This window comes from Orycteropus afer, unplaced genomic scaffold, assembly GCF_000298275.1.
Source record: "Orycteropus afer afer isolate SDZICR_OR568_19922 unplaced genomic scaffold, OryAfe1.0 scaffold00136, whole genome shotgun sequence".
In the NCBI taxonomy this organism is placed as follows: domain Eukaryota; kingdom Metazoa; phylum Chordata; class Mammalia; order Tubulidentata; family Orycteropodidae; genus Orycteropus; species Orycteropus afer.
The window spans coordinates 2355257-2373209 of record NW_006921723.1 but is presented as its reverse complement, the minus strand read 5'-3'; the positions used below and the strand labels follow the sequence as shown (position 1 = coordinate 2373209).

General features: G+C 53.3%; 1 protein-coding gene across 1 annotated transcript in view; it reads right to left on the bottom strand.

Annotated features, from left to right (window-relative positions):
- Nucleotides 1-3019: 3019 nt before the first annotated feature.
- The window catches only part of MAST3 (microtubule associated serine/threonine kinase 3), a 32947-nt gene continuing 18013 nt past the window's right edge, over nucleotides 3020-17953 (bottom strand). Inside the window, exons 15-28 of the mRNA XM_042781580.1 lie at nucleotides 16615-16753; nucleotides 14160-14292; nucleotides 13839-14004; nucleotides 13031-13132; nucleotides 12125-12247; nucleotides 11259-11368; nucleotides 8386-8522; nucleotides 7686-7927; nucleotides 6618-6824; nucleotides 6058-6287; nucleotides 5524-5646; nucleotides 4628-4764; nucleotides 4338-4519; nucleotides 3020-3549 (exon numbers count right to left, since the gene is read on the bottom strand). Coding sequence (XP_042637514.1) covers nucleotides 3020-3549; nucleotides 4338-4519; nucleotides 4628-4764; nucleotides 5524-5646; nucleotides 6058-6287; nucleotides 6618-6824; nucleotides 7686-7927; nucleotides 8386-8522; nucleotides 11259-11368; nucleotides 12125-12247; nucleotides 13031-13132; nucleotides 13839-14004; nucleotides 14160-14292; nucleotides 16615-16753 — 2561 coding nt within the window. The remainder of the gene's footprint in view (nucleotides 3550-4337; nucleotides 4520-4627; nucleotides 4765-5523; nucleotides 5647-6057; nucleotides 6288-6617; nucleotides 6825-7685; nucleotides 7928-8385; nucleotides 8523-11258; nucleotides 11369-12124; nucleotides 12248-13030; nucleotides 13133-13838; nucleotides 14005-14159; nucleotides 14293-16614; nucleotides 16754-17953) is intronic.

Genomic DNA, 17953 nt, shown 5'->3' with positions numbered 1-17953 from the left:
ACCGAGCCCCGCATTCGAGCAAGTCCCGACCCTTGCCTGCCACGCTGGCCGGTCGGACTCACCTGATCGTGCCGCTGCCGCTGCCGTCACACTGAGCCGAGTCCACCCGGGGGCTCCACCGCGGCCGCCGTCGCCGCAGCTGCGGGATTCCAGCCTCGGTCTTAGCCGCGGTTCGGAGCGGCCGGGCCCGCCCCCAGCGGAAATAGCCAAGAGCGGTCAGGTCGGGCGGGTGAGCAGGGAAGCTCAGCCGGAGCCCGGGGACACCCGACTGCTTCCGGAAAGAGCCGAATATTCTGCACGGGGAGAGCCGAGCATTTCCGGAGGTAACCGAACGTAGTAAATCGTTCGAACGACCCGAGGTTGGGCTCGGCTGGGCTCGGCTGGACGTTCCAGCGATTCCGGAAAGAGCCGAACGAATTCCCGCGGGAAAGGCGGAATAGACGGTGCTCCGGGGTAACCGAGCATTTTTAAAAATAGCCAAGCACGATCAGATTGGTTGAAAGCTCGGGGTTTACAGACACCCGAGCGATTCCAGAAATGAGCTATTTTGGGCTGAGCGGTGTGCTCGGGTCCACAGGGAGGCCCTGGGAACAGAGGTGTATCTAAGAGATGGGCAGGTATGGCACATGTCCTGGGCGCCGCTTGACGGCTGGGCGGCGGCGGCGCCAATGAGCAGTTTTCTGTTCACCATCACAGTTCCATCGCCAGCCGTGAGAGATTATTAAGCAATTTAAAATTAATTGCCATAGGCGCTATTTTTCGTTGAGTCGCCTTTGCCTGGGAGTTTAGACCCAGCGAAGACTGCCAGCTTCTGGAAACTGCCTAAGCATCCATGGCTTCAGGGAGTGGTTGAGACGGCCCCCAGTGCTGGGAACAGGAGTAGGGCTAGGGCCCACTCCAGCAGATTGAGCCTTTCCGGAAATAGCCGAACCAAGTCTGAGGAGCAGGTTGAAACGTTTCCATGGCAACCGAGGGCCGTCCAGAAACTGCCTAATGACCTGGGCCTCAGATGTGCCCAGATGCGATTGTTGGCACCAAAAGCGGAGTGGGAGGCTGGTGAGGAGCATGCCAACAATGCCAGAAGTAGCCCAACCTGGTTGGGCTGGGCTGGCCAAGTTTTAGACCAAAATGGAAAGGACACATAGATGGTTTATTTATTTTATAAACACAGTTCAGTGTCCTAGGGGCATATCTGGATGAAACTTTTCAAGGCCCAGCCTAAGATGAAGTCCTCACAGAAGGGCAGCCAGGTGAGGACCAGAGAAGGCACCAAGGAGCATCTCAATGGCAAACTCCTATGTAACCTTCAAAACGCACTTCACATGACCCAAAAGAAGCACAGTGGAATTCTGCCGCATGAACGAGCAGGCTGGAGCTGAAGGGTGAAGAAGGGCTGCCGGTCCGCTTTGCTGAGCCAAAGGGCTATTTGCATCCCCCCCTCCATTCTTCCCTCCTCCCTTTGCAGACCCTTACAAATAAAGACAACAGACCTCCTCTTGTAAATGCGGGCTTTATTCACCGCCATCTCCAGGATGGAAGGAGTGGGCAAGCCATGCACAGCCTCGGTCCTGCCTCCAACACCTGACAGCGCTGAGTTGGGGTCTGGGGTTCGGGACACTGAGTGGGCTGCAGTGGCCTGGAGAGTGCCCTCACTAAATGGGGCACAGTGATGTCACTAGCTGCCTCCAAGTGGGGAAATGGAGGCTCTGAGATGCCAAGCAACTCCTCCTGGGTCACACAGCATCACCAAGCAGAGCTGGGCCTAGAGTCTGGTGTATCCACCACCAGACCCTCCATTCAAGCTCCCTCAGTGACAGTGCCCAAACAGCATGCTCCCTTATGCTGTGACTCACCAGGCAATCATAGGACAAGGCCCTGCTCTGTACCAGGCCTCAGGTGCCTCAACTGTAAAATGGAGATGATACTGCCACCTCCAGCCTTCTGAAGGCTGATTGAGGAAGGGAGAAGCCACAAGAAAAAGCGCTTGGCACAAAGTAGGTGCTTAATAAATAGTCATTGGAATTAGTCTTGTAAACACAAGGAAACTGAGGCACAGAGTGGGAAAGCTGCTTTCCCCGAGCCACACAGCACAGTAGAGAGTCAGTCACACATGGGCTTTGCTGTCCCCCAGTTGAGGTTTCTCACTTGAACTTCATCCCTGGGAGGTTCTGAATCAAGGAACTCCCCAGATGCATTCCAATGAGTCACAGTCAAGGCTCACCCTGGTGGGCCTCCCAACATGTGGAAACTTATACAGGGTGGCCATTCTTCTACCTTGGAGTGTCTTGTGGAGTGGGTGACCACTCTACCTGGACTTGGTGAACTCCTACTCATCCATCAAAGCCCTAGCTCCCACTCGCAATCCTCCAGGATGAAGCCTGTAGGATTGGAGGCCAATCCAGCAGGGAGTGGCCACTAAGATGGTGGGAGGTAGCTTTCAGAATCCAGTCCATCAAGGTTACTTTGTTTTATAGGAAAAGGAAGCACTTATGAACTTCCCAAGTCATACTCAACCTGGGTCTGGACAGGTAAGCTTGGCTGGGTCCCCTCAAATCAGTGGTTCTTAGATGCAGAGAGACCAAAGAACATATACACACACTTTAAAAAATACAGAAAAACGGGAATACATGAACACACACGACTTCTCCAAAGTGCTTCCTTTTCATCCCAGGAGATGGGTCTGCAAACAGGGTCCCAGGAGCAAGGGGTTGGGCAAGGGCAGCCACCTGCACAAGGGCGGCTCAGTCTGGCAAATGCTTATAAAAAGTAATAAATTAACCACAGGGATCTGATGATATTTACAATGCCAGCCTCGTCCCTCTTTCCTGCCCCTATGGCCCCCATCAGCACTGGAACACAAGGTACCATCTCCACCTTCCAGCAAGGACCAAGAGGCCTTCCTGCCTTCAGGGTGCCTCAGGCTGGTGGCTCGGTCTCCAACAGGGTGTCATTTTACTGGAAAAACATTGCACAAAAAAATGCACAGCTTTGAGGCCAGGAGAGGCAGGGGTGGGCAGAGTCAGTCCTCGTTTGCAGGTCCAGGGGCTCCTGGCACCACGTCGGTGCCTTCCACAGCAATCTGCGGCAGTGAGGTAGGAGGCCCAGTGACCTCCTCCAGAGGCTCGTCAAAGCTCACCTCCTGCACTGCCTCCTGCTTCTTGAAGGAGTCCCGGCGTTCCGACAGGTGCAGCCGCCGCATGACCACCAGCTCTGCATCTGGTCCCCGGCCACGGCGCCCTGGCTCCCCATCTAGCCGCTCACCTGTACCCAGCTTGTCAGCTGACTGGCCCCGGCGCAGGCGAGGGGAGCGGTTAGGTGCAGGTGGGTGTCCAGGCAGGGGCGAGGGTGAGCGGGGTGGAGGCGCAGGCACGGGCGGGCAGGCCAGCGGGGAGGGTGGGATACTGCTGGTGGACTTGCGGCGACCAGTTTTGTGGCGGGGAGGCCCAAGCTTGGCAGCCAGGCCATGCAGGGAGCTGGGGCGTGTGTGGCCAGTGGCTGGAGAGGCTGGGCTGCTGGAGCTCGGGGAGGCGCTGGGTGGGGATGCGGTGTCTGTGGGTGATAGGTGTAGGTCAGGGCTACCTGCCACAATGTCCCCAGCCCAGAGATGAGGCCCTGAGACTGACTACATATACCCAAGCTTTCCTGTCTCCTGTCATTTGTACAGGCTATTTCCTCTGCCTAGATGTGGTGAACTCCTATTCATCCATCAAAATCCCAGTTCCCACACTCCGTCCAAAAAGTCTTCTCTGACTGCTCTGTTTTCTGATTCCCTGTCCTTCCTTGCAGCTGGTCCTAGAGCTAGTGAACTCCTACTCACCCAACCAAACCCCAGCTCCCATACCCACTCCCCTCCAGCAAGCCTCCTCTGAGCTAGCTCCCTGAGTCCTGGTGTCCCGCTGCAGCCTGACCCTGACCAGTGGTGCTGAGGGTGTCTGTATCTGGCTCTGTTTTCCCAGTCTCCTCAGGGCCTCTTTTTCTATCCCAGAATGATCTTCCCAACATTCAGCTGTGACCATGCGCTCCTTTGCTCACATACTCTCCATGGCTCCCCATCACCCCCTAATTTAAGGCCAACTTTTTGTCTCAGTGTCAGAAGTCCTGCACAATCCATCCCTCATGCTCCCACCAGCCTCCCTTTCGTATCCCTCTGCCTGATCTCCTCTGCATGTGATGATACTCTGCTGGGCACACCCTTCCCGTCTCCCCTGCCCCTGACTCCAGGAGATTGTCGGCCCTCTTCCAGCCCTCTAGTTCCTACCTTCTGTACTCTACACTCGGCTCACTCTCCTCCCTCCCAGCCCCTATTTCTCCCAGGGTGGCCCCAAGTACACACCCACCTGTGGGGGCGTCCGGAGCTGGGCTGCGGCAGGGCGTAGTGGGGCTTGGGGAGAGACTGTGAGTGGGCGAGCCCGGGAGGCTCTCACTGGAGGACAGGGAGTGGTGGAGGCCGGAGGAGAAGCTGCGGCTGGTGTGCAGCACCGAGGACTGCTTTGAGATCTTCTTGAAGAGTGACTTCCGCCTGAGGACAGGCAAAAAGACCCAGTCAGTCAGGAAGTATACCCGCCCATCCCTATCCACAAGCCTGAGCCCACGGCAGGCCCTGCACTACTGCTCCTGACCCACTCACCGGTCCTGCGTCTCTCGCCGGCGGCTGCGCTTGCTCCGCCGCGCCATGCGGCCCTTGGCCACATTCTTACGGGCAGGCCCCACCTTGATAGACGTGTTCTCCAAAGCTGTGGTCCGCAGTGCAATCTTGCTGCCACTCTGCAGGGGGATGGCAGGGCATCACCTGTGTGCTTCCCACCTGAGGAGGACTCCCTGTGGTCCCTCCAGTGCAGCCACCAGGCAGGACTGGCCACCAATGGTCCAGTCCGTTTACCCACCCCATTGTTACTATTACCACTGCCTATTAAGCATCTCCTTCCCCACTCTCCACCCAGACCTCGTTACCCAACATCCAACACTCATGGTCCTCTCCAACTCACACCCAGGATGCCCCCACTCCCTCTCAATGCTCAGCACTTGTCAAAGGCAGCAAAGATACCCCCATGAGTCAGGGTGGGCACAGGAGGGTTGGGGTGGGGTGTCCAGGGTGCAGGAAGGGCTTCCTAGAGCAGGGGCCCTGCAGCCTGACTTGGAGGGATGATGCCAGGGGCTAATGAAAGGGATCCATCCTTGGGGGAGGGGCAGGCCAGATCTGGAGATGGGTCCTCAGGGTGAGCAGGGCAGGGGAGAAACCCGGGGTTCTGCCAGCCCTGAAGGTGGGAAGTATTGGAGGGAGTGTCCTAGGAGTCTCAAGAGTGGTCACTGGGGGAGTCCTGGGAGCCCCAAAGGCAGGCAGTGGTGGTGGGTCCTGAAGCTCCAGGGTCAGGGGAGGTATCAAGGATGTAAGAGCTCTGAGATCAAGTGGGGGAGATGTTAGGGACCTGGGGCCCTAAGGAGGGGGTGAAGGGGTATTATGAGTCCTGGGGACTGAGGGTGCAGGGATGCTGGGCATCCTGGGCTGCGAGGGAAGGGGGGCACCTTCAGCAGCAGCTCCACCACGTCCATGTGCACCAGCCCCAGCACTGACTCCCCGTTGATGTGGGTGACCAGGTCCCCAGCCCGCAGCCCTGCCTCCTGGGCAGGGCTGCCCTCCTCCACACTCTGTGGAGGAAAGACGGAGTCCGTGAGTCTAGGCCCTACCCCTAAGACCCCAGGCCAGCTGCAGGACCCTGGCAAGCTGCCTCAGTTTCCCTGACCCTGGGAGGCTGTTCAGGAGTGAACAATGTGGAGGGGTTGGGGCCCCAGGGCCGATAGGAGGGAGGACAACACAGCCACGGTGTGCCGGCCTACAGTAGGGGGTTTCATGCCCACTCTGGGGTCCCACTTCCCCTATAACAGGGACCCCAGCCTGGGCCCTGACACCTCACAGGGAATGAGCACTGACTTGATTTCCGAGGGAAGAACAGTCTGTGGCTCAGAGACAGAAGGGACTTTGGACTCGGACCCAGTTCTGCTGTCCCCACCCAGCCCCCACCCCGCAGGCTCTGGGCTTCCGCCCACGAAGGAACTCACCCAGACCACGTGGTGCACGGTGTAAACGTCACTGTCACCCATGTAGACGCGGATGGCCCGAAGGCTAAAGCCATACTTCTTGCCTGAGCTGTGGATGACGATGGGGGGCCGCAGGCTGCTGCACACAGGGGACGGGTCACGGCTTGGTGAGGAGTCACGGGAGGACGGGTTTGAGGACAGCGAGCGTGGAGACAGGGGGCTCATGAGGGGGCCACCGCTGCTGCCATCATCTGTGGGAATGGGGGGGTCACTTTCTATCAGGCCCCCCAATGGGACGTCCTCACCCCCCACCGCTCTGCTGCTCTAATGCCCAAACAGTCTCGCCTCAGGGCCTCTGCACTTGCTGGGGCCTCCACTGGGAATGCCCTTCCCCCAGCTCTCCCATGTCCCCAGCTCCTTCCCATCTCCCAGGTCTCAGTTCCATGTCACTTTCTCAGAGATGTGCCCGAGTCCCCTGGTCCAAGCATTCCGCACCCTGTCAGTAACATGGGAAGAGAAAAATGCCTGATTCTGTCTGGCAGTGGATGGAGAAGGGATGGACGCCTGAGCTTCAGCATTACCTGCCGTGATGATGAGCGACAGGGCAGACACCGAGGCAGACTTGGGTACACGGCCCCCACTAGGGGAGGTCCGAGGCTTCTCGGGACCTGGGTCTCTAGGGGCCCTGAGGCGACGGCCCCTCCCGGAGTCCAGGGCTCGAGGTGTGGAGTGTCGGGCGCCAATGCTGTTGCTGCGCAGGCGAGCATGGCTGAGGGCAGCTGTGTCAGCTGGGGGTGGACAGTGGGGTCAGAGATCAGCCTGGACCTTCATCAGTCTCACCACTTACCTCCTCTGTCCTCAGGGGCCCAAGCCCCTTTCTCCCTGGTTGGCATATATAGTCCCACCTCTCAGCTTCTGCTCCTATAGTTCCTTCTTCCTGCACAGCCTTCCTGAACTCCTTTCTCTGGAAAGCTCCATTCTTCAAGTCCTTCCTCCAAACAGCCTTCCCCCAACCTAAGACAGAGCTCTAGCTCCCCATTTCTGGACTCCCAGCCCCATCTCTCCCTTTACTCCTGTCCTGACAACTATGAAGCAGGGGCCCTGGCTTTTCTATCTCAGAGGCTTTGGTAGACAAGTGAATAGGGTCTTGAGTGAACTCCTACTCATCCTTAAAATCCCATCTGAAATAACCCCTTCTATAGAAAGCCTTCCCTCCACTTCAAAAAGAACCTGTGGTTCCCTCTCCCTGGGCTCCCCAGCTGCACCCTTCCCTCCTGTCCTGGCCTAGGCAAGGTCTTGAGTTTGAGAGTCCCTTAAGGGAACAGGGGAGCTCTGGTGGTGTAGTGCCTATGGCATTCAACTGCTCACCAGAAGGCTGGCGGTTCAAATCCACCAGCCACTCCTCAGAAGGAAGACTGGGCAACCTACTGCTGTAGTGATACTGCTTTGGAAACCCAAGGAGGGGTTGAATCGGATCTGACTTGATGGCAGTGAGTTTGGTATTTTGGTTTTTGAGGGAACAGGGTAGGGCTTGTTAAACAAGTAAATGGTCTCTCTAGTGAACTCCTACTCATTCTTGAAAACCCATCTTAAATACCCCCTCTTCTGGGAAGCTTTCCTGATACTCTCCTCAACCTGGTCCCACATACCGGAAAGGCCTGAGGTTTTGGGCATCACTGGGGTGGTTGGTGGAGGTGGGTCAGGCTCCCCAAGAATGAAGATGGGCCTCTCAGCACCCCCAGGGGCTGGACCTGCTGCTTCATCCTCTGACGAGAAGGCAAACTTGGGCATTGTGTCTAGGCTGATGGTGCTCAGGAGTGACGGGCTGGGGCCCCGCTCGGGCTGGGATGAGGAGGAGTGGCAGGAGGAGCCAGATGTCCAGGATCTCAGGCTGCAGGGAAAGGGCCTGTGTCATGCCCAACGGACACCAACACCCCGGGCACCCCACCATCGTGGCCACATCCCAACTCCTCAGCCTGGCATCAGAGGCAACTTGTGAATACAGGGTGAGTTCCTTCTGCCTGTACCATCCTCCACGTCTGGCTGGAGAAATCCTATTCATCTTTTAAAATGTGGTTCCAATGCCCATCTTGTAGCAGATATCATTTCTATTTGTTCTGGGCTTTGAAGGATGATTAGGAGTTCATTAGCAAATGGCTTTCTAGGCAAGGGAAATGGCACACAAAAAGCCACCACCCAGGGTGACAGTGTATATGACCTGACAGGCTGACCAATACCTTTAACCCTTTTCTACAAGGCCACTGGGAAGCTCCCTTCAATGCCAGATTTTGCGGCTCCACCTTCTAGCCGTCCAGGACGTTAGATGCCCACACTCCCTGACTTACGCACCGTACTTCAGTGTTCAGCTGGCGGCTTGTCTCCCCTTCACCGCTGCGCTCCCAACCCTCCTCCCGGTCCTCGCTGAAGCTCCTTTCAGCGAAGGTTGGGGTGGGCTGGACAGCTAGGAACTCAGAGCTGCTGTAGACCTGGGCAAAGAATAGAAATAAGAGTAAAAACAATGATGGCGGCAGATGGCCACACCCATGCGTGAGCGGCAGCTTAGCTGAGTGCTTCCTACATGCCAGATGGTTCCACATGAGTCACTTCCTTAAATCCTTGCTCACCACATCCCTAATGAAAGCACAGTCTCTAACTCATGTATACAAGGGTCAGAGTGGCAACCAAGAGGAATCATGGCCAGGGGTTCCACTGCTGATCCAGGTGTCCTGCCTGGGACAGGAAGGATTTTGTGGTTACATTATTAAAAAAAAGGTATTTAGGTTAAATTCTGTGTAAATTTTCTGTATAACAGCAGGCATAGCAGGTCTATTCACAACTGCCAAAAAGTAGAAACAGCCCAACTGGCCGTCAGCAGATGAACAGATAAACAAAATGTGGTTTATTCACACACTAGAGTATTATTCGTGGAGCTCTGATAGCATAGTGCTTTAACACACTTGACTGCTAACCAGAAAGCTGGTGGTTCAAACCCACCAGCCACTCCTCGGAAGGAAGGTTGGACAATCTACTTCCGTAGTGATACTGCCTTGGAAACCCAATGAGGAGTCACTACGGGTAGGGTCCAACTCGACGGCATATTAACAACAACAACAGTATTGCAGTGTAGTAAATTACTTTGTGTGGCTTTTCTACCCATAAGTCTTTGTAAACTCCAAGGTGGCATTTTCTATGAGCAACTGAGGAGCTCCTGATTGCTGAAGTTGTCCACCTGGAGTATTTCCGTTGGGAGTGGCACAAAACAATGTTCTGGGAGGTGCCCACTCTCTCTCAGGTGCTTAGAGTTCTGATGCTGTGATTGGCTAGTTTGACCACCCTGCCGGGCTCAAAAGGAGGCCTCCTAGAGGCAGAACTCTCTCTGACTGCTGGTTGAGGAAGACGTGCTGCTGAAAGAGACAGGCGCTCCTGAAAGAGACACGTGCTGCTGGGAAAGAGACGCAAGAGATATGCATCGCTGAGTGAGACACCGAGGGACCAGCACTGCTGGGAAAGAGACTGTGAGAGACTGTTGGGTGGAGGGACGGTGGGCTGGGAGAGAGACTGAGCGTTTTTCCTGAACTTGAATTGTAGCCTGTGGTGCTTCCCTAATAAACCCCATAATCTGTGAGTTCTGTGTGGCCACTGCAGCGAATTATCGAACCCAGGAGAGAGGTGGTGGGTGCTTTGGGAGGAACGGTTGGAGAAAGGGCAGGAGGGAGTCAGCATTTCTGGCCTTGTAGGAATAGGCCTTGGGTTACTGCTGGTAATCATGTCTTCCTCTTGTGGGATTAGAGGAGGTCAGAACATGTGGCCTCCTCGCCATTTTTGCAAGTATTATTCAATAATAAAAAGAAACGAAATTCTGATCCATGCTACAATGTGTATGACCTTTGAAAACAATGTTCAGTGACATATCAGACAAAAAAGGTCATCTCTATTGTGTGTTTCATTTATATGGAATATCTAGAAAAGACAAGTCATAGAGACAGAAAGCAGACTATAGGTATCTGGAGAATGGGGGGCTATTCATAAAGTTTTCCAGTAATATATCACACAGTGTTTCACTGCTACTCATAAGGTTTTCACTGGGCAATTCTTCAAGAAGTGGATGGCCCCTTCCTTCTTCCTTCTGTTGTACACAGGGTCACTATGAGTCGGAGCTGACTCAGCACCTAACAACAACAGCAACAGAGAATGGGGAGAGTCCCTGGGTGGTGCCAACTGTTAGTACCTTCGGCTGTTCACCGAAAGGCTGGAGGTCTGAGTCCACTCAGAAGTGCCGTGAGAGAAAGGTCTGCCAATCTACTTCCAAACAATGAGCCAGTGAAAGCCCTATGGAGCACAGGTCTACCCTGACACACATGGGGCTGCCTGAGTCAGGGTCCACTCAATGGCGACTTTTTGATTTATTGATTATGCTGAAAACAGACACAACAAAACACACACCAATTTACTCATGTCTATGCGCCTAATTCTGTGATGATCGATCACGCTGTTCAAGTTGTGCACTAGTTCTCATGGTCCTTTCCCCATCTTCCCACCATCTGTAACATACACTCACTGCCCCCTGAGCAAAAACAGCTCCTCCCCTTCCCCCACCCCTGGTCACCACAAATCATCTTTAGTTTCCATACACCGTTTACTGCAGATATGTGAGATCATACACTATTTGTCTTTTTGCCACTGACTTATCACTTCACTCACTATGATGTTTTCAAGGTTTATCCACATTATGGCTGCCAAAACCAAAAACCAAACTCACTGCTCACAGCGACCTCTCCTTGGGTTTTTGAGGCAGCATCACTATGGAAGTATTGCTCAACCTTCCTCCTGAGGAGTGGCTGGTGGGTTTGAACTGCCAGCCTTCTGGTTAGCAGTCAAGTGCCTTAGGCACTACGCTACCAGAGCTCCCTTGTGGCATACACCAGGACTTTCTCTCTTTACAGCTGAATAAAAACTTCTTTTTTAGGCAAAGGGAAGAGGAGGAAATGGAGGGTGACTGGTAAAAAGTGTGGGGTCTCCTCTTGGGGCAACGAGAATGTTCTGGACTGAGATAGAAGTGGTGGTCACACAACATTACGAATGTGCTAGATGCCATTAACTATTCACTTTAAGATGATTAAAATGGTAAATTGTATTTTATGTGTATGTTACCACAATAAAAAAAAAAAAAATTCAAAGGAAGGTCAGTAGCACCCGGTGCCGTTTCCTGAGCAGCAGCCTACCTTGCTGAATCGGTGGGAGCAGGAGGAGAACTGGGGGATCTCCGTGGATGACTCGTCATCGTTGGTCTCCTCATCCTCAGAGCCCAGGTGGCGGTATCGCTCGGAGCGCGCTGCAGCAGGGAGAGCACAGAGGCCCTGAGGCGGGACTGTGCCCAGAGTGTTTAGGGACCACAAGAAGCTGGGATTAAATTTCAGCTGTGTCTCTAGAAGCTGTGGGACCGCAGGCAGGGCTTCTTGTCTTTGAGCTTCAGTTTCTTGAAATGGGTCACCCAGAACTATGTGAAATTGTGTCTCGGATACAAAATACAATCGACATAAAAGATGTTGCCCATTTTACAGAAGAGGTAACAGGGTCAGAGAGCCCCCCCCCCCCAAATCACACAGCAAGGTCTAGAGGAGGCACTAGAAACAGGGCATTTACTGTGCATCTGGCCGGAGCTCTGAATGGGGAGAGGGAAATTCATCTGACCCGCTGGCCACATCCCTAAGGCGGCCCCACCCTTCTGTGAGACAGATGGGACCCAGAGAGGCACGGGACACCCCGGGTCTTATGCCTGGCCAGGGCCAGACCTGGGAGGCTGAACCGACTAGAGAACCCCGAGCAATGGTCTTCCACACTTGGTGTCTTGATTTCCGCTTCTGTAACCGAAGAGGGGTTTTGGCCTCCTCTGCCCAGAGGGACAGGAAATCCCAGCAGGGGGGCGGCGGCAGACATGCCCTCAGCTTCTGGGAATGCTCAAGAAATCGGAAGCTCCAGACCCAACCAGGCAAGAAGCCAAGATTACATGGGGTCCCTAAAGACATTCCCCTCCTGGCTCCCAGGGATACAGGATGGCGGGGTCTCTTCACTGAAGTTCCCCACTTACTGTCAAAGTAGCTGGTGTCATCCTCAGCTTCCAGCTGTGGCACGAACTCGGCCTTGTGCCGCAGGAGCCCTGCCCAGTCCAGAGCGTGGAAGAAGGGGTGCTGCTTCACCTCATGGGTGCCACCTGTGGACATACTTGGCTTAACCCCATGGGTCCCTCTGACCACCCCCTCGCCCTTGCTGCTTCCCCAGCTCTGCTCAACCCCCAGCAGATGGCCAGTGAACTGGACACGTGACAGGAGATGAATCTTGGCCAACTAATAACTAGAAAGATAAGAGCAAAAACCAGGCGCCGTGCAAGCCCAGGGAGGAACATCATGCCACAGCCAGAGTGACCGAACTCTGGGTCAAACGCAGGCTGGCTGGGTTCCTAGGGCCCTGCCCTTCCCTCTGCTGAAGCCTGAGCCCTACCACCCAGAGTAACCCAGAAGCCCTGGGAGGACTTCCTTCCAGGTCTTTTTCACATGTTCCTACTCCTGGGAGCGGGAGCTTCATATCCTGCTGCCAATCCTGGTCTCAACTATCCTCTCCTGGTCAAACCTCAGTCACGAATGTGACCCACAGCAGTGTGTATAGGGCAGCTGCGTAAGTCTCAGTGCCTTAACCACTTGCCAAGTGGCAGGGGGAGCTGGGACAGCAAGATCTATGGGGCCTTTAAGGACCTTGGGACACAGCCTCTGGACATCTCACAGCCTTGTGTTCAATTAGCCTTACCACCCCATGTGCACCAGACTCAAGCACCTGCTGCTCCTTTGACATTCTGAAGTATTTCATGCCTGACTCTTAGTAAACTCCTATTCAGGCTTCAAAACCCCAGATCCAAGCCCTCTCCTCTGTGCAGCCTTGAAAGCAGAGCTATTGTCTAACTCAGCCCCTATCCCTCCACTCCCTGCCCACACCCACACACCAGTGCCTAAACGGTCCATGGGGCTCTGCCGGAGCAGCCTGGTGATGAGGTCCTGGGCATCTGCAGGGAGGGCCTCGTCCCCTTCTGGCCACATGATCTCATCTGAAATGAGGGCAGGAGTAAGGAGGCAGGATGAGCTCTCCTATCACAACCCCTCACTCACTGCATCCCAGGTCCCCCCCAGCCATTGCTCCTTCAGTTTGGCAGCTCCCACATCCCGGTCTGTGTCCTTACTGCCCAGAGTGCCTTCCCTTCTCTCAGCCCGTGGCTCCCTCTCTCCTTCCTTCGCGTGTCCTACCTCCAGGACCCCCTCCCTGTGTAGCACCCTGCCCCCTCCCCTCTTCCTGCTTCTTTTGTTAGTTGCTGTCATGCCTACTGACTCAGGGCGACCCCACGTGTGCAGAGTGGAATTGCTCCACAGGGCTTTCAAGGCTGTGACCTTTTGGTAGCAAAATGCCAGGCTTGTCTTCTGAGGTGTCTTTGGCTGAGTTTGAACCACTATCCACTAACCTTCCTGCTTGTAGTCAAGCACTTAGCTGTGCTGCCCAGGGACTCCTTTCACCTCTGAATGCTCTAAGTTCCTGTTGCTCTCACTCATTCTTTGTCCTCCCCATTAGACAGGGAGAAGCACAAGGATGGGGTATGTGTCTTATTTGCTCTTGACCATGTCCTCAGTGCCCAGCTGGAATCAGGCACATGATAGATGCCAAATCCACAGGTGGGACTGTTCTCCCTGGATGGCTCAGGGAACTCCTTCCCCAAACCACCGTGGGCTGAGAATCAAACTCAGGGCCCCGGGGGGACGTACCACTGACAACTTGGCCGAAGAGCTCCTCGGGTGTGTCCCCAAAGAAGGGCACGCAGCCCACCAGAAACTCGTAGAGGACGACGCCCATGGCCCACCAGTCCACTGGTTTCCCATAGCCCTGGCGGAAGATCACCTCAGGCGCGATATACTCGGGTGTACCACACACCTAGGCCAGCGGAACAGGGAAACTGAGGTCAGGGTGGGGGCAGGGTGTGCGTTGCAGGAGGGACATAATCCTCCCCATGCCCAGGAGGTGAGCTCCAGGCAAAGATAGGTGGGCTCTGTATCCAGGGCTGCCCTACCTGCCCACACCCAGCGTACCTGCTTGTCCAAGAACTCCCGGGCATCCTTCTCGATGTGGCCCTCATACAGGTTGGTGGCCATGCTCATGAGCCCAATCTTAGACAGGCCAAAGTCGGTCAGCTTGATATGGCCGAGAGAGGTGATGAGCAAGCTGTAGGCAGGAAGGTGGTTCACTCAGGCTGGGGAAACTGAGGCACCCCAGGCTGAGAAGGGATCAGACATGACCTTGTATGCACAGCCACCTTATCAAAGGAACAAACAGGTCTCAAGCAGCTACTGTATTACAAAGCAGACATCTCTGGACACTGGGTGCATCTGGTGGTATTACTGAGCACTTACTGTATATTTGGGAATCCCTGGGTGGTACAAATGGTTAATGTGCTTGGCTGCTAACCAGAAGGCAACAAGTTCGAGCCCACCCAGAAGCTCCTTGAAAGAAAGGTCTGGCAATCAATCTACTTCCAGAAGTAGCAGCCACTAAAAGCCTCATGGCGCAGTTCTCCACTGACGCACATGGAGTTGCTGTATCACCTTGACTCAAGGGCAACTGATTTTTTACTATACGCTCAGCTGTTCAAAAATGTACTTCCTTAGAATCACAGTGTCTACCTACCATTTGTTAAAACATTTCCCAAGTCCTACTGGGTGTATTAGGAGCTCTGGTGGCATAGTGCCTAAGGCATTTGACTGCTAACCAGAAGGCTGGTGGTCCAAACCCACTAGCCACTCCTTAGAAGGAAGATTGGGCAATCTGCCTCCATAGTGATAACTGCCTCAGAAACCCAATAAGGGGTCACTATGAGTTGAAATCGACTCAATGGCATTGAGTTTGGTTTTTGGTTTACTGGGTGTATTTAGGAGTTCTGGTGGCACTAGGGTTAAAGCACTGGGCTGCCAAGCACAAGGTTGGTGGTTCGAACCCACCAGCTTCCCTGTGGGAGAAAGATGAGACCATCTGCTTCTGTAAAGATTTACAGTCTTAGAAATCTTATGGGTCAGTTCTACTCTGTCATTAGGATGGCTATGAGTCAGAATGGACTCAACGGTCATGGGTTTGGTTTGGGCTTGGGTACTGGCTGTATTCACAGCACATTTCAGTATAGTGAGCATAGGCATCCATTATTTCAACAAAAACACCCGCAAGCACCTATTATTCATATTCCCTGTTCAAAAATGGACACACTCTGAGCACCTGCTATATAAAGAAGTATTTCTGTGCACCTTGTGTGCACGTTTTAATGCACCTACTGTATCTTCTGCTGTTTAAAGCTTAAGCATATAAATGTTTTCTAAGCAACAGAATTGAACATGCCATCTTTACAAAGTCACATTTTTGTGTATACCTCCTGGGTCCACCTGCCACTTGAAGGTAAAGCACAGTTAAAAAAAAAAACAGACTCACTGCCATTGAGTAGATTTGAAACTCCTTGGGTTTCTGAGTTAGTATCTCTAGGGAAACAGATTGCCCAATCTTCCTTCCGAGGAGTGGCTAGTGGGATTGAACCACCAGCCTTCTGGTTAGCAGTCAAATGCCTTAAGCACTATGCCACCAGAGCTCCCTAAAGCACAGTAGGTGCTTACTAAATGCAAGAAGGAAATGAATGTCCCAAGCTCTCAGCCACCGTGTCTTCTTCCTTTGATTTTTCCTTGATCACAAACACACAGCAGGTGCTCAAAATGTACCTGGTCCCTTTCCTCCGATGTAAGAAGGAGTTGTGAGATATGTGTCCCTGTTCCTTGCAAACAGCAGGGGCCTCCTAAGTGCACATTCCCTTCTTCACTTATTAGGCCCACTGAGTGCATGATCCCTTTCCCTGAAGGCAGCTGGTGCTTCCTAAATGCACGTTCCCTTCCTTTGCCTGACAGCACCTCCATAAATGTACTCTCCTTCCCTTGTATACAGCAGGTGCTTGCTAAGCGCCCGCTCTTCTCTCCTCTGTACACACCAGGTATTCAACACATGGACATTTTCTTCCTCTGTACCCAGCAGAGACCTCATGATGCCAGAGGCATCCAGTTTTAGCCAGTTCTGACCTGACCTCCACACCCCTCTCCCAACTACCTCAGCTACCCTAGCCCCTGACCCCACCACCAACCACCCTGGGTCTTTTCATCCCTGAGATCTTCTCCTGATCTGCCTGGAGGTCCTGCCCCAGCTGCCTTAAGCCCCGCCCACTTCAAAGTCTCATCCCTGAGCTACTGCCTCAGGACCTGGCCACTTCTAAGCCCCAACTTCTTGCTCAGACCCTGCCTATCCTGATCCAATCTGGCTCCACCCCCATAGCCCCACCCTAATCTGGGCACTGTCCACCCTGGGGCCCACCCTGGAGCTGCCCTAAAACTCCCCACCAGTTGTCCAAGGTCCCACTTTTTACCCAGGCCTCACCCACTCCCAGGTCCTCCCCCGTTCCACCCTGAGGCCCCACCCTCTATGCAGCTGCTCAGCACCCCCTGACCCACTGAGCAAGCTCACTTGTCTGGCTTGAGGTCACGGTGAACGATGCCATAGTTGTGCAGGTACTCGAGCGCCAGCACCGTCTCGGCAAAGTACATGCGGGCCATGTCCACGGGCAGCGGGCCCATGTTTTTCAGCAGTGTGGCACAGTCACCTCCTGGGGAGGGGGTTGGATGCGTCCATGAGGGCCCTGGGCTGGGAGCACCCTGCTCCTTTGCACTGGCCCTGCCCACGCCTGCACCCTCTCCAGCCTGATACAAGGTGTCCCGAAGTGTCAGAGTCAGGATGGGGGGCCAGGGGGCAACCCTGCCTGCACTGTGATTTTCCTGACCTGATCTGGCTTTGAATTTCCCTGAAACCTAAAGAAAAGTACAGACCAATATTCCTCATGAACACAGATGCAAAATTTCTCAACAAAATTCTAGGCAATAGGCTCCAACAACGTATCAGACAAAATACAGCATGACTAAGTGGGATTCCTATCAGGTATGCAAGGATGGTTCAATGTCAGAAAAACAATCAATGTAATCCATCACATAAATAAAACAATGGAAAAGAACCACATGATCGTATCGCTGCGGAAAAGGCATTTAACAAAATCCAACAGCCATTGCTGATAAAAACACTAAACAAAATAGAAATAGAAGAAAATTCCTGAACAATTATTAAGGGCATATATGCAAAACCAATGGCCAGCATTATTCTCAATGGGGACAGACTGAAAGCATTTCCCTTATGAATGGAAACCAGATAAGGATGCCCTTCATCACCACGCCTATTCAATATCGTACTGGAAGTCCCAGCCAGAGCCAAAAAGGCAAGGAAGGGAAATAAAAGGCATCCAAATTGGCAAAGAAGTAAAACTACTTCTATTTGCAGATGATATGGTCGATGCATAGAAAATCCCAAAAACTCAGTAAAATTACCGGAACAACTGAAAGTTTCAGCAAAGTGGCAGGGTACAAGATCAACATACACAATCGGTCAGATTCCTGTACCTTAATAAAGAGAACTCTGAAGAGGAAGTCAGGAAGGCAAAACCATTTACAATAACCATCCAAAAGATGAAGTACTTCTTAATAGATCTAACCAGAGACACAAAAGATCTACACACAAAAAGGAGATTGCTCAATCTTCCTTCTGAGGAGTAGCTGGTGGGTTTGAACGATCAGCCTTCTGGTTAGCAGCCAAATGCCTCAGGCACTATGCCACCAGAGCTCCCACTAAACACTATTGTAAGAAACTGAAAGAGATCAACATAAATAGAAAAATATACCATGTTCATAGATAGGACAACTTAACATCGTGAAAATGTCAATACTATCCAAGTGATCTATAGATATAATGCAATCCCAAT